Source organism: Nasonia vitripennis, chromosome 2 (assembly GCF_009193385.2).
Source record: "Nasonia vitripennis strain AsymCx chromosome 2, Nvit_psr_1.1, whole genome shotgun sequence".
NCBI lineage: Eukaryota > Metazoa > Arthropoda > Insecta > Hymenoptera > Pteromalidae > Nasonia > Nasonia vitripennis.
In genome coordinates, this window is record NC_045758.1 from 32253287 (window position 1) to 32267678 (window position 14392).

The 14392-nt window shown below is 45.1% G+C and overlaps 1 protein-coding gene across 1 annotated transcript in view; it reads left to right on the plus strand.

The window, feature by feature from the left end:
* The first annotated feature begins 4228 nt into the window (after window positions 1-4228).
* The window catches only part of LOC100120429 (polypeptide N-acetylgalactosaminyltransferase 2), a 130284-nt gene continuing 120120 nt past the window's right edge, over window positions 4229-14392 (plus strand). Inside the window, exon 1 of the mRNA XM_003425911.5 lies at window positions 4229-4903. Within this exon, the coding sequence (XP_003425959.1) occupies window positions 4814-4903 (90 nt within the window). The 5' untranslated portion in view covers window positions 4229-4813. The remainder of the gene's footprint in view (window positions 4904-14392) is intronic.

A 14392-nucleotide genomic window follows, 5' to 3' on the forward strand; every position in this document is an offset into this window, starting at 1 on the left:
TAGACGTCTATATAAAGCTGCTTTTTCGCTTTGAGAGAAACTACGATCGCTTTTTTTCGGCGGAATTAATCGCTCTACCCGTCACCGTCGCGAGATTTTTCTCTTGCGCAACGAATTAATCACCTGTCGATTACCTAAATTGAGTAATAGCGTATGTGTTACGTCTAATTTATCCACAAAGTCACGTTATAACGAAAAAGAATTAATGGAAAATCGATGATCCTTCATTTTTCAAAGCAGCCCATAAACATATCCCTCCCGATGCGATAGAGAGCGAGAAGAGAAAAGAGGCGCTATCGGCGCGCAGAATCGCGAGTTTCTCGCATTTCCCTCTCGTTCCCTCTCTATATACCTGTACTTATAAGCTCGCGCGGAGGAGAAGAAAAAAAGGACGAACGCGCAGCTGCAGCAGCCGCGCTACACATATATGAAAGTCAATCTTTTTCGCGGCAGCGGCGGCGATCGTAAATTTCCCGCCGCAGATGGTATACGCGCATACATACCTGCGCATATCGAGATTGGTGAAAGTCGCGCGCACGAGCCTTTGATCGGGCTGATTCGCTGGTATATTGGAAGATGCTTTGCATGTACGTACAGTCACCCGAATTTACGACGCGGCCGCGAGCACACAGTGGGTTTGTTTATATGCGTAGGTGCGAGAAAAAAATAATTTACGGGCTATTAATGGTCAGCGCGCGTCGAGAGAGGCGACGTTGTATATAGAGATGGGAATTCATAATGGAATTTTGTAGATGGACGTATAACGCGCGTATATGCATGTGTCGGTGGTTATACGGCTTGCGCGGGAGAAGAAAGCGGGATTTATGCACTGTAAAATTGAGGAATGGAATCACTTGCACTAGATGTGTATGCGGAATTTACGAGGGAATCCGCGTGCGGAGTCTCTCAACCGACAGAGGGATGGCGTGTAGTGAGAATTTATGCGTCCTTTGGAGTGAAAAATTCGCTGTTTTCAAAATTGTCTACAGCAACCGGGTGTGTACAGTGTGGAGAATTTTCAATTGCGGATGTATTTTATTATTATTATTATTTTTTTAATAAGAAAAAGGGCGTAATAAAGAGCTCGATGTGTGTCATCGTTAAAATTCAGCGTAATAATGTGCCTAATTAAAAATTATTCGGCGCAATAAAGCTCGGAAATTTTGGATATTCCGCGCCATGTAACGTGATTAAAAGCTGCCATCGAGATCGCGAAGAATTTCAGTTGGCGCTGCACGCGCGTCATAAAACGAAAATTTTCATTAAAAATCCTCTACCTCTCGTATTATAAATCACCGCCTCATCCTAAAATGATAATCCAAAATTAAAACCCCGCGCAATAATCCTCCAAGCCCTAGATTACCCATTTTACCTAAAAGCTTTTTTCCTAAAGCTCTCGCCCTCCACCTCCTCTTCGGGCATATTTCATTTACACCGCGTTTACACGAAATCCCGCACGGAAGAATAGCCACATCTGCCGCTGAATCAATACGGCGAATCGTTCAAAACTCTCGGCGAAATCGTCTGCTCTGTATGAATGAATTCAACCGTCAATTTTCGCGCGTGAGTATAACGCGTCCTTCGAAAAAAAAAAATCGGGAAAAAAATAGAGTAAAAGCCGCGCAATCAGTGCTAGCTTTTTTCGAACGTGCAGACGTCGTGAGTTCGTGTGTATGAGTGTGCAGAGGACGAAAAATGAATGGCCAGTACAGCGATATCGCAAGGACAGGACAAAGCTCTTCGGGCTCAGTACACTTGACGGATTTTTCGTTATGCTCATTTTGCGGTGGGCTGCTAGCGTGAGGAATATATTTCCTGGTTCCTCTCTGTGTGTTTTTGTTTCCGATATCATATCCAGTGCCTTGTCGCAGGATATAATATGTGACTTTTGAGTCGGATTCTAGGCGATTTTTCGATTCTTAGCAGCAGCTGCTCGAAGTTTTAGCCTACGTTGTTTTGCGTATTTTTCCGACCCCTTTAAGCCTGTGTAGGTTAAATTAACGAGAAAACGTGCCGAGGTACCCAAATCGCGCGATAAATGAACGCCAGAAATTTGCGATTTTCGGGATCGGAAGCGAACCAAAATCACGCGATTTTGACGTTAAATATAAGTGACAATTCTGTAGCATCATAACACTGAGATTCTTCGATGTACTATGAATACATGAAATTAATAACAAATGTCGGAGCGAATTTCAAAGAAGGATTTGCGAATAAAACGTTAACGGAAAATAAATTCTATTTAGGAGACAAAATCTACTTTTTTCGTTACTTGCGCGTTATGTGTATACAAGACACTATTATATATATGTTTATATCTGTGCCACATTTTTCTGCCTCTCGCGCTCGCGCGGCGCGACCCTTTTGCCATGGAAGAAAGAGAAGATGAACTGAAAACGGAAAATTGGGTCACGTTCGATCGCGGACATCGTCGTAGGCACTCGGCAATTGCGTTATTTTTTCGCGAAACAAAATTTGCTCGACGGCTTTTTTTTGCCTTGACACTTGCTGTTAATTTGTTCTATGTACTACATTATAATAAAAGTTTCAGCAGATTTGTTTCAACCAAAACGTACGTATAAAGTTAGAATTCCAATACACGCTTTTGGAGAATAAACATTATGAATATACATCGTGTACGTACACGCGCACATCCGTTAATTTTTTATCCTTCGCTAGCGCCGCTTACAATGAAATCAGCTTTATGCACGCGCGTAGGTATGTGTATAAAACTGCGCGATAAAAATTAATTTCGCGAAAATAGATGGCAATAACGCAGCCGTGTGAAACTTTGTGCAATTAAATTAATTCAATTACTTTTTTCGCGTTACACACTGCGCGGATTAACGGCGGATGTGCTTTTTATATCTTTTACACGTGCGCGCACGCACGAAGGGAATGCGTTTCGATTCATCAATTTGATTGGTCGCTAAAGAGGTCCGCCGACGCTCGTTTCTCGCATGACGAATGGCGCTTACGTACAGTATCGCGTACCTGCGAGTTCTTTAATACGTATGCGTGTGTAAAAAAAGCGTAATCACACGTTTTTTTTTTTTCATCGACACGCCGATATTTCAACTTTTTTAAACAACCGCCCCCCGACCGAAGCTATAAACCGATGCGCGGCAGTGGCATCGCTTGTGCGTACGTATATAATAATACTGAATAATGTACACGCGAGAAAATTCACGCGGCAGCTCTTCTCGCCGTCGAACTTTGCGTCCTCGGCGGGTGAGTTTTCAGGGCCGGCTTATCGATTAGCGCGTAATTAAATTCGCCGTTGACTTTTCCGAGGGAAACTTTAATTTCCGCACGCGTGGTTGGGCGCAAGAGGGAAACGACCCAAGTTTTCGGCGGCTTGTAAACCGAGAGAGCCAAGTTGGCAATTAAAGTCTGATTCGGGGGGGCAACTTTTTTAAACTTGACAAGCGCAGCGCCGGCCGACGAATCCGGAGCGCGCCTGCGTATAGGCCAAAGCGTTTGATGCCGCTGCTGCTGTATAGCTTCATGTATGTAGGTGCTGCTGGCTTCTCTGAGGCCGAAAATTCATTAGCTTCGCAAACAGAAGTTTCGCGGGAGCGGCTAAGAGCCAAAAAAGTTCTTCTTCGAGGAGCTATACTGTGCGGACGCGGAGCGAAGTCTGTGCGTGGGAGTATCGAGAGGGATGATAATCGTTTGCTTATATTTCTGTACACTGCATTCTTACAAAAAAATGGAAACAAGAGTGAAAAAAATAATTATTAACTCGGGCAGTTATAGCGTGAGCGTCCCGAGCAGCTGATCTAACGAACGGTTGTTTTGGTACCTATTTTTGCTGGTCAGAGAACCGGTGATGAGGAAGCGCCAGTCCAAAATTTCATCGTTTGATTTATCGAATTTATCAATGTAACGTCTCGCAGAGGTCGTTGCGAGTAATTTACTCAGTTGCCAAGGATAATTGATTACCAAATTTTTCCCTATACTTATAGAACCAATGCAAAAGTTTAAAACTTACCAACGACCAGCCTCCAAATCCAACACCGCCAGTATCACCTCGCGTCTGTCCATTTGCACAGTTCACTCACACAACTATACCTATACATGTATACAGTCAGCCCTTCATCACACTGCACACACAGCGCAAGCTAACCTATCCTCTCGCGCCACCTGGCGGCGCGCGCGCGTCTTCTCGGAAAAATCGAAGGAGCGACAGAGACAGTATAGCGGCATTAGCGATAGCGTATACACATTGCGTCTCGCTTGCGCCGGCGCAGCGGAGAAGGAGAGCTTGAGAGCAGCAGCAGCAACGCGCGCCAGTCTACCCATCGGCTCGGTGCTGGCCACCTCTCGTACCTCGTCCCGCCGCTCAGTATGGCTTCGCCTGCCGGCGGGTAATCAGTGCGCGCCGCCTCTCTCTCTCTCTCTCTCTCTTCCTCATCCTCACTCGTGCTTCTTCGCTCTCCTCTTCTTCTTTTTTCCGCCCTTCCGATTCGCACACGCAGACTCGCGACGACGAGGACGATCCGCTGCTGCGTCGTACTAGGTTATGGCGAATTTTCGAGGGGCGTGCGCGCGCTACTCTTCCGCGCAATAATTTCACCGTAAACGCGAGAACCCTGTATGCGCGCGTGTTGCTGCCGTTTGTAAACAGAGGGTCAGAGCCAAGGCTGCGCTTCGACGCTAGCCTGCAGCGGCCGTAGAGGTTATACAAAAAGTGCCGGCGAGAGCGTTTCAAGGGACTTTTGGGCGTCGCGCACGCGTGTGTCGATAGATACAGATATACGTACCCACAGTTGTTCTATACTGATAAAGAAGGGAGAAGACACGAGGAGAGATGCGGCGCAATGTGAAGATAGTGCTGCTGCTGTCGTGCGCATGGATGTCCGGCTTTGTTTACTATTACCACGCCACGAGAGACAACAAGGTATGTGCCGCTGCTGCTGCATGCAATTGAACAGAGGGAGAAAAACGTGCTCGAGTGCGCCACGCTGCTCTGCACCGGCTCTCTCTCTCTCTCTCTCTCTCACTCGTTGTGCTTGGCATTGTTTTACGCGCGCTCGCTTTTTCTCCCTCTTGCGTATATTTTCATTCGAGAGGGGGTTTTCCCTGCCTCTCTTTTTTTCGGGAGCTTGATTGTTTTGTTTTCGGCTGCCTTTGTTCGCGGGAGGATTCATCGGTGCTTTTTTTACTCCTCGTTCACTATTAGTTTTACGCGTGGGTTGATGCGGGTGCATTATGCGATAGCCGAGTAATCGGTCGGTTGATAGCGAATGCGCCTGTGGTGGCCTATGTGTATGTGAAAAGAGATATGGACAACGCGAATTTTTGCGTGTCGAGTGTATACGGGAAATATTTAAAGCCGAACGCCTCGATGCAGGGCTTGAAAATTGGATGCAGTGGTTACGGACGGGAGTACGTTAGACTGTCCGCGCGCGCGCGTTCGGATACTAAGTATTAATCTATAGTTCGAGTGTACGCTTCGATTGTTGCACCGTTGGCGTTAATTATTCGAGCGGCCTTGGAGTGTACCGAGGAAAAGTGTCATTAGTGGAAAATATGAACGAGTGAGGCGATTCTTTATCGCGTTCGAGTTTGCTTTTAATAATCGCGACTGCGTATATTCGTACAGAACTCTGTTGCAAATCGGGAGCCTTTTCACTTTTGCAGGAGCTTCGTCTTGCGACTCTAACACTGATTTATTTAGCACTTCTCGCGCCTAATAACGCTGCTCTCTCGGAAATGATTTTATTTCGGCTGATTTAGCGCCAAGTTCGGAAAGTCAAATTTAACGCTGGAACATTTATACTTGTATATTCTTTTCAACACTTCCGGAGATCGTTCATTAAACGCGTCGATGTGCGAATCGTTGTTGAAACTACAGTCGGAGGCATTATTTCGGCTGGTATTATTAAATCAGGACAGATAAGAAAACTTTGAAAACTTGGCCCACTTTCATCCTAATTATAACTCCTGCTGCTTCAACTGCATAATTAGCAGAGTGATAAACTATTGCGTTACTTCGCGAACAGACTTATTCAGCCATAAATTTCGGTAAAATATTCACTCCCTCTATTCTGTCACGCGATTAATAAAACAATTTCACAAAATTCCTCCAACAGCGCTACACCCATCATTCGCGTTAAATTCGAATCCGCACATGCAAACTCGCACAAAAGCGCCGTAACTCCATGCGTGGAATCGAACATCCAGAGCGAACGCGTTACACTTTTATTCCTTTCAGCGCGAGAGTGTCAATCCGTTTTTCCCTCCATAAAAGAGAGAGAGAGAGAGACACGTATATGCGGATGTCCCTCTTTCGTCGGCTCTCAGGGCAATGTTAGTTATTTTATTGTTGCAAGCGCCGGCCGAAACTTGCGTGATCGCGTGCTAACCGACGATCGGAACGAGGTTTACTTTTGCCCCTCGCGCGCCGCTGATCACGGGGTCGAGAGAGTTCAACCTCGGCGGCGCTCGCTCGGCCCGCCTAAAGGGTATATACGTATACAGCGCGGAACTGGACTATTTTCCTTGTAAATTCGATTATCCCGCAGACCCTTCATCTAGTTTTTTAGCTCTATCCTGTAATTTATCGCGGTCTGTCTTTACGGTTTGCGTTTCATTAGTTTTATAGAGAATATTATTTTTGAGTGTGCGATTAATATAAATGCTGTTCTATGTTACGATATAAATAATAATAACGTATTCTTGAGCATGAAATAATTTATCTGTATTTCCGACTATTAAATAAAAATAAAGCCATACATTATTCGTTCGTTATTAATTTCTCCATTACGAGCTGGTCTCGGGCTGTCCATCGAATTTTGTGATAATCCCCATTTTCGCTTGATTTTAACGTAAATACAAGTTATACATTATATTTATATCGTCGTTATTTCATTGATGCATACAACGCATCGAGTTAAGCTTTGCAGTTTTATACGCAGCTCTAACATTTATACAATTCCATCGTTTCGTTGTATATCAAGTTTCAACCGCTCGAAATTGCTTCGCCTGCATTTTGGATATTCGAAAATTCAGTCTAGATATATCGCGTCAATGAAATTTCGTTAAATCTGCCAGCATTTCGCATTTCCAAGAATTGCTGCACATTTCTCGTTGCCAGAAAATCTCACGCGCGCTCTGCGCTGCTTATACAAATTATCGATCCTCCGCGCGTATATTTTGCAATTATACGAACGAGTATACGCTATCCCGGTCGTTTTTGAAGAGGCGAAATCTTCATTAAAATATTCACTCGCGTCGAGGCGTCTCGAAAAAGAAAGAAAGTGTAACGCACTGCCATAAATATGAAAATATCTTCAGAAACTGATCTCGAAACCCGCTCCACTACTCCCAAAACAATGGCCTCGTAGTCGACGCTTTCCCGCGAAGCGCGCGTAATATAACGCGCTAACTCTCCGCATATTAATTCACGCCTCTCACTCTTCCCACTATATATATATATATATATATAGAATCGAGAAATTCTTGAATGAACGGTCAAGAACAACGGCCGCCCGACAACTTCATCGAATTACGTATAGCTGCGAAGCTTGCATTTCCGGCCGCTCGTCTGTGACTTCATATGCGCCGTGTATAGCTCGCCTATACTCCTTGGCTGTGTATGTGAGCAGCGTATAATTGTCGTGCGAGCATATATATATGAATGGGAGCGACGATGCGTGAACGTGTGTGTAGGCTCCGCGGCGCGTGAACGGGCGCATTCGATATGATGCGGAGCGAGTCGGCCGGAGGTTTAATGGAAGTTAGATGTGTCCGGTCAACTGATAGGAGGGTGTAGACAGATGCTGTGGACTATTCGCGGGAAATTGCTTCTTTTCTCACGAGGTGAAAAGGAATTTTTGGAAATTTTTAGCGAGCTTATAGGCTTCTGAATAAAGCAGCGATAGGGGAAATTCAGCGCAGCTGCGACACGTTGCTCCGATATAAAAGCGCTGTCGTATTCCAGGCATTACCGAATATCGGAAAATATTGCGGACTGCGTGTGCGAGTCGCAATAAGCAAAATAATACGGCGCATTTATATACTTGTGAGTTACGTTTTTTCCTTTTCTCTGAGAATAATAATAAAAAAAAAATATTTCCACTAGAAAAACGAACTAGCGAACAGTCACACTCGAGCTCGCCATGTCGAACCGTCGTAATTCGACGCGAACTGAAAATACTACGCGACATCGGGAGCCGAGAGCAATAAAACCGACCGACGGCTGAGTGTGTGTACGCGAGAAGACGTCAAATATTTAGACAGCCCATGAAAAAGTCACTTTCAATCAGTGCCCGGGACTCCTCGAGTGTATATACGTATGTCTATATACACACATACAGCCGTTCGCGCGAAAGAACACAAACGCTCGCGATCCTCCTCCTCCGGCTCTCTCGAGAGAAAGGTAGCCACGTGCGTTAGACAAGCAGGAAAAAAGTTCTCTCTCGCGTACGTGTATTCTGTCAAATTGCTTTGAAAGATAAACGAGGTTGTACATCGCTGGAGTGTATCGTTTGTTGAAAATAGGGAATGAATAAAATTGCGCAACGCGATTCCGGCTGTATACTTGGAATTCAAACGCATCTTTATACGCGAACGTAGTAATGACGGATAAGCAGTTACGATGTGCATCTCGTGGCTGCAATTAAATTTCTAAAACGCGTTTTCTTGAGATAGACCGAGTCGCGTTAAAAAAGATTCGTGTATTACGGTCGAAGCTTTCGCAGCCGAGCTCGATCGATGTGTTTTATTTGCCCTTGCTCTCCCCGCGCCGACTTTCATGTCGATTTCAATCGCAAACGGAATGAATTAAAAGTCCTGTTTTCTTTTTCGACGCGTAAGGCTCATCTTAATTTGAAGTAAATGGGGCTAATTTGATGGCTTTGCTCCCCGGCTGGTACTCTCAAAGACGTGATGTAAAGTAAATTAGGACATTTCAGCATATTACATAATAAATGCAGTAAAAATGTAAAATTCTAATTACATTACCTTTGAAATCCATTAGTTATTCGAAAACTGTGCATACTGCATACATATATTAAAACTCTTAGCATCTAATTGCATAACTTCACACACACGTATAAATAAAGATACGCAATATAGGTACGTTGCAAGCTCGTTATTTATAAACGACAAGTTGAGCGACCAAACGCAAGGTCGAGCATCGACTCGGTTTATTTTCTGCTTTGCACACAAGTAGTAAGAGTCCGGAGCCGGTTAGACTCTCTCTCTCTCTCTATACACATCACGTATCTTCAGATCCCGAGCAACCGAGTGATATTTTAATCACGAGAGCGCGTTCCGCTCTCATTCATAACTCTCGAAGCTTGAAACTCTTCGAGTCCCACATATTTCTGACATTTTCCGCACGCGTCCCAGGTGTGAAATAAAACTCTCGAGCCATCGGTGCACAAAAAGAAAAAAAAATTATAAAACATATAAAAAATCGATTCGACCAGATACGGGAGGAGGCGCTTCGACTCGTGCACAGCTCTCTGCAGTGTGTGATCATTTAAAAATGATAAAAACTTCGTTAGCAATAACTCGCAATCTCTCCCTCGCGCTGCACGACCCGGATGCCTCTGCTAGCGCACAATAAAACGGAAGCCGATATCAGATCGCGAAACGAACGTTGTTTTCAACAACACACCGGCACACAGGGGGGCTAAATCTGCATACACCTACTCGGCCGCAATTTCGGCTACGTCGTAGTAGGCCCGAGCGCTAAACCACCGCTAGCGCTAATGGAGCGAAGCAATCGCGTTAAACGCGCGCTCGCACGTTTCAGTCATTAAGCCCAGCTCGTCCCTCTCTCCCTCTTGCGATAGGTAAACGCGAGACCCTTTGTCGATTCCGATCGCGCCAGCGCGAGGCTATATTGGCTTTGACGCGCGGACGTGTAACGAGATTGCTCGACAGGACACATTTCTTCTTCCCTCTTTTTTTTGGAATTCCTGTACGGGCGGTTTTTTTACGTGTACTTTTTTTTTCGAAGCGTTATTGAAATTGGAGGCGCGAAAGAGAGTATGGGTTCTACGGTTAATCGCTGCTGCGGGGGGAAAGCGTAATTGCAGTGTATGCGCGCGAAAGAGAGGATTGCTCCAGATATCGGGAATCGTAACGCGCGCTACTATGTGTAACGCGATTCTAAAGGCTGTGTTATTAACATAGATTGCGCGCGGGAGTTTCGTTCTATAATGGATCGAGATCATCGCGAACTACTGCTATGCGCGATTTACGCTTAGTTTGTAAAAATCGAAGGACGCGTATGAATCTTCGCAATTGAAACAGTCGCGGGGCATTAGCTTCAAAATTGAATCCCATAAGTATTATCCCTCGCGAAAACATGGAAAACAGCCGCCGCAGGACAAAATAACACACTGCGGCAATCCTTAAAATTCCACAGCCAAAAGACTGCCGCGTTTACCAGCGAGCGACAGTTTAACGACGACGCTTACAGCGCTCCCTTGGTATACCTACAAGCGTACCGTCCCCCCTGACCGCAAGTTCTCTCTCACCGTGTTGCTATATCCAGGGCATGGGATTTTGTCCGGTGCTCGCTCGCATATGGTAATCGCGACCATTATGCGTCCCGCGACACGTGCGCGGACTGCACCGGCCGTTACGCGACAATGACGATTTCAGCCGCTGCTGCTGCTTTCTTCGGCTTCGCCGAGCTTGTGATTTTCCGACTCAGCAGCTTGCCACTGCTGCTGTTGGTCGCCGGAGATTCGCTGAGGTTTTTTTGTTTGTCCGCTCTCTGGTAATGCGTGTGTGTGTGTGGGTTTCTCTGAATTTTTTAATGTTTAATATCCTGCCATTTCACGCTTACGCGATTCCATGGCGAATTTCAGCGCTGCGATCGCGCGTATGCACAATTAATAACGTCGCGACCATTAATACATTCACTTTATCGCGCGCGGCGGTATCGCGATATCGCCGCGGCAGCACGTACTAGTACACCCCAATGAATCAGAGCCCCTATCAAACCCGATTATTCGCCAAAAAGGGACAGCTATCGCGTGTTTATATCTAACCGATCTCTCGCGCTACTGCTGACGTTTTCTCTCTCTCTCTTTCTCTCTCTCTCTCTCTCTTCTGATAATGGCGCGTCGGTTATAAACCATATCCTCTGCATCATCTACTGCTTGCATAGGTGTACACACACATTTGCGAACGACGTGCATGTGTACAGGAATGATCGCTTCGAAAGGGACCATCATCAGTTCGAAACATCCTCTATATATTTCGCTGACCCTATTCAACGGGGCCGCCTCGCACCTTTGCCGTTAAACAGCTTTCTATGCATACATGTGGTGTGTGTATGTCTCGCGCTTGCTCCTATCAAATGCAGCGCCCCTGAGAAACTAACGTTTGAACTGTTCGGAGAGTTGCTTTGAATTTTCACTTTTAATTAATTTGGCTCTGCTGAAGCTCTCAGAGTAGCTGCGCTCTCGGAACTATGGAAATTGTCAAATGATGCTTTGCAAACATTTTCATTTATTTCATTAAAACTACTATGTGCGTGTCTCTCTCTCTCTCTCTCTCTCTCTCTCTCTCTCTCTCTCTCTCTCTCTCTCTCCGTGGGTGGGCTTTATACGGAAGAGGGAGTTCCCTCTTGCGCTTGTAAATTGGACTCCGTATGTGGCTTTATTAATATAATGCCGGCTGAACGAGCCAGGCGCAGCGTGTGTTTATTATACACAAAGTTGACATGCTGATGCTAGAATTAAACAATTCCGAGAATACGAGTCGGAACAATTATTCTATTTCCAGAATAAACTATATGCGTGTAATATGTAGTGTAAGGAATATTTTATGCATTATTCATTCTATAATTTTCTCTTTTTACGTTGCAGGTGAGTCAAAGATACTATCCGCTAACTACGCTTCCATCAACACGTGAGTTTAATTATAATAATTTTCCATACAATTTATATCTCACCTCTCGAGTTGCGTACCCCCCACATATTGCTGTAATGAAAACACAACGTCACTCGCATAATCCAAGTACACTTTTTTAATGGCTCGCCCCCGTAAATCAATCCCGATAACGATACTCCCGTTTGCCCTTTGTTAGGCGCACGCACACTTATCATTAAAGCTTCAAGAAAAAAAATGCCAGCATATCGACCGCATCTCCTACACAATGCGCAAGCAAACGCACTTGCGTAAAATTACCGAAAAAAAAGATCAATTTAAATAATCCAACAAGTGGTTCTAGCTCTGATCGCGGGTGTATCAGGGACGTAACAGCTTCCGTTTCAAAGACCGGCACACACCATTATTCTCAGGTCACAATCACGATAATGAGCGATGCGCGAGTTCGCGGCTTTACGATTCCATTTCAAAGTCACGTGCGAATGTATGTGCGTGTGTGTGTGTGTGTGTGTGTGAATGTGTGAGAGAGAGGTGGAGAGTTATTACTTTGCGTCGCTGCCAATTTATATCTCTTCGCGAGCCAACGCATATTTCATCGCGCTGTGTGTGTGTGTGTGTGTGTGTATACGTTAGTACATGCGTGTACGGAAAATTTTCCATTAATTATGTTTCCGACCACCATGGAGGCGTCGCCGGACGCTATCGGATAAACGAGTCTGCGCTGCGGACACGCGACAAGTTAAACAAACGCGGTTGAGACGATGGTATAGGGTTTGCGCGCACATTTTTCTTTTGCTATCGTCGTTTATTGGTATTGGCGGGTTGGGATCGATGGCTGACTATTTTTTGTATGGCGAAGGCGTGTCCAGGGTTTTAAGGGAGTGAAATGCTGATCTTTTTCATTCACTGGGGGCAAGTGCGTTAACTCTCATCCTTTATAGCAATCTTTCAATGAAAACTCTCAAAAATGCACCTCTCTCAAATATTGCATACTTTTTCGCTGTGCTCTTCAGCTGTGTGCTTGAAATTTCCTTCGTTATATCGAAGTACTCTATTATATTTGAGTCAGTTTAGTATTGGAAAAATTCAAAAATCGCAAAATTTTGAATACTCCTTCATAAATTCAATATTTAAAATAAGGTATAATCGAAATCCTATACAATTCGAAACTCGGCTGGTTTTCAGCGTCAGCCGCGCTTTATTGAAAATCATCGGCATCCGCTAAAATCTATAACGGGTAAAATTCGATAATTTGCTCAATATCTCTATACGAATATTAAAAAATTAAAAAAAAAGCAATGAATTTCGCGTTACGATCGCGTTATAAATTAAAGCCTTTAATATTCGAAATTAACTCGTTCGGGTATTACACTTCGCCCTAAACAGCGAAGAGAACCACGATTAATTTCCATTAAAGGGCGAATCAATTTTCTACATTCACTAGTCGCATTATCGGATTTTCTCCTCAAACGCAGGTATATTCGATCGCATCAGCAGTGGACTCTCTCGCTCTGAATGAACCCAAACGTGACTGCTTTTTTCCGGTTCTCGCATATATATTATATACACAGACAGTAGTAAGTACCGGAGAGTGAATTACACGCTCGGTGCGTTTATTATTCATCCACTCATTCCTTTATTTACCTATACACACGCCGCCGGCAGGTAGGACGAGACTCATAAATAACAGCAGCTGCCGTTGGGTATACATCTATACGGTATAGGCAGCCGTAGTAGCAGCAGCAGCATCGGAGCAGTAGTTCCACTTTGAAGCTTCCGGCACATTCTGGCATGTCAACGAGATCCATTTAATCAGCGAGGCCGCAAATTCCTCCGATGCTGCGAGGCTCCAGCTTCTCTCTAGCCTATAGCGTATTGACCAGCCGCGATCGATGCCGTATAAGTGAACTTTGATGAACTTTCTTGCTTCTCAGTACGCGCGACACGTTTTCTAATCAGCAGGTCGTAAAAATTCTCCTCGACGTTGCCCAAGAGTCGTGGAAATGTAAATAAAAGAAAAAAAAATACCGCACCACGTCAACTTCAGAGGATTTACACGAAGCTGTACAAGAGCCAAGCTCTCGTGTTTGCGGACGAACTCGGTAGTCGTACAACTGTTATTTTTTCCCCTCCTTGGTCTCGCTGAAGGATGAGCGCGTCACGATAAAGACCGCGTCGCGCATGACATAACAGACGGACGAACATACACACGACGCTGTGCGGAGAGGGAAAGTGACCCAAGAATAGAGAAGATTGAGTAGATCCGAATGAATGAAAGAGGGAGAAAGTGATATATAGAAACGGTGAGCAAGCGGGAGAGATGGATAGGAGGTAGGTAAACGCGCTCGTTCCCTCGCGGCGCTACTGCTGCTGTCAAGTCGCGCTGCTGACTCTTGCCGCGGCTCCGCGAGCATTTGCATACCGAACAATTTCCTGTCTTCCTCTCGGTTAGCTCTTGATGGCTACAGAGTGGATTCTCCCGCTGACTCTTGGCACTTTGCTATGCTTTTGGATTCGTCTTTTTCTTCGT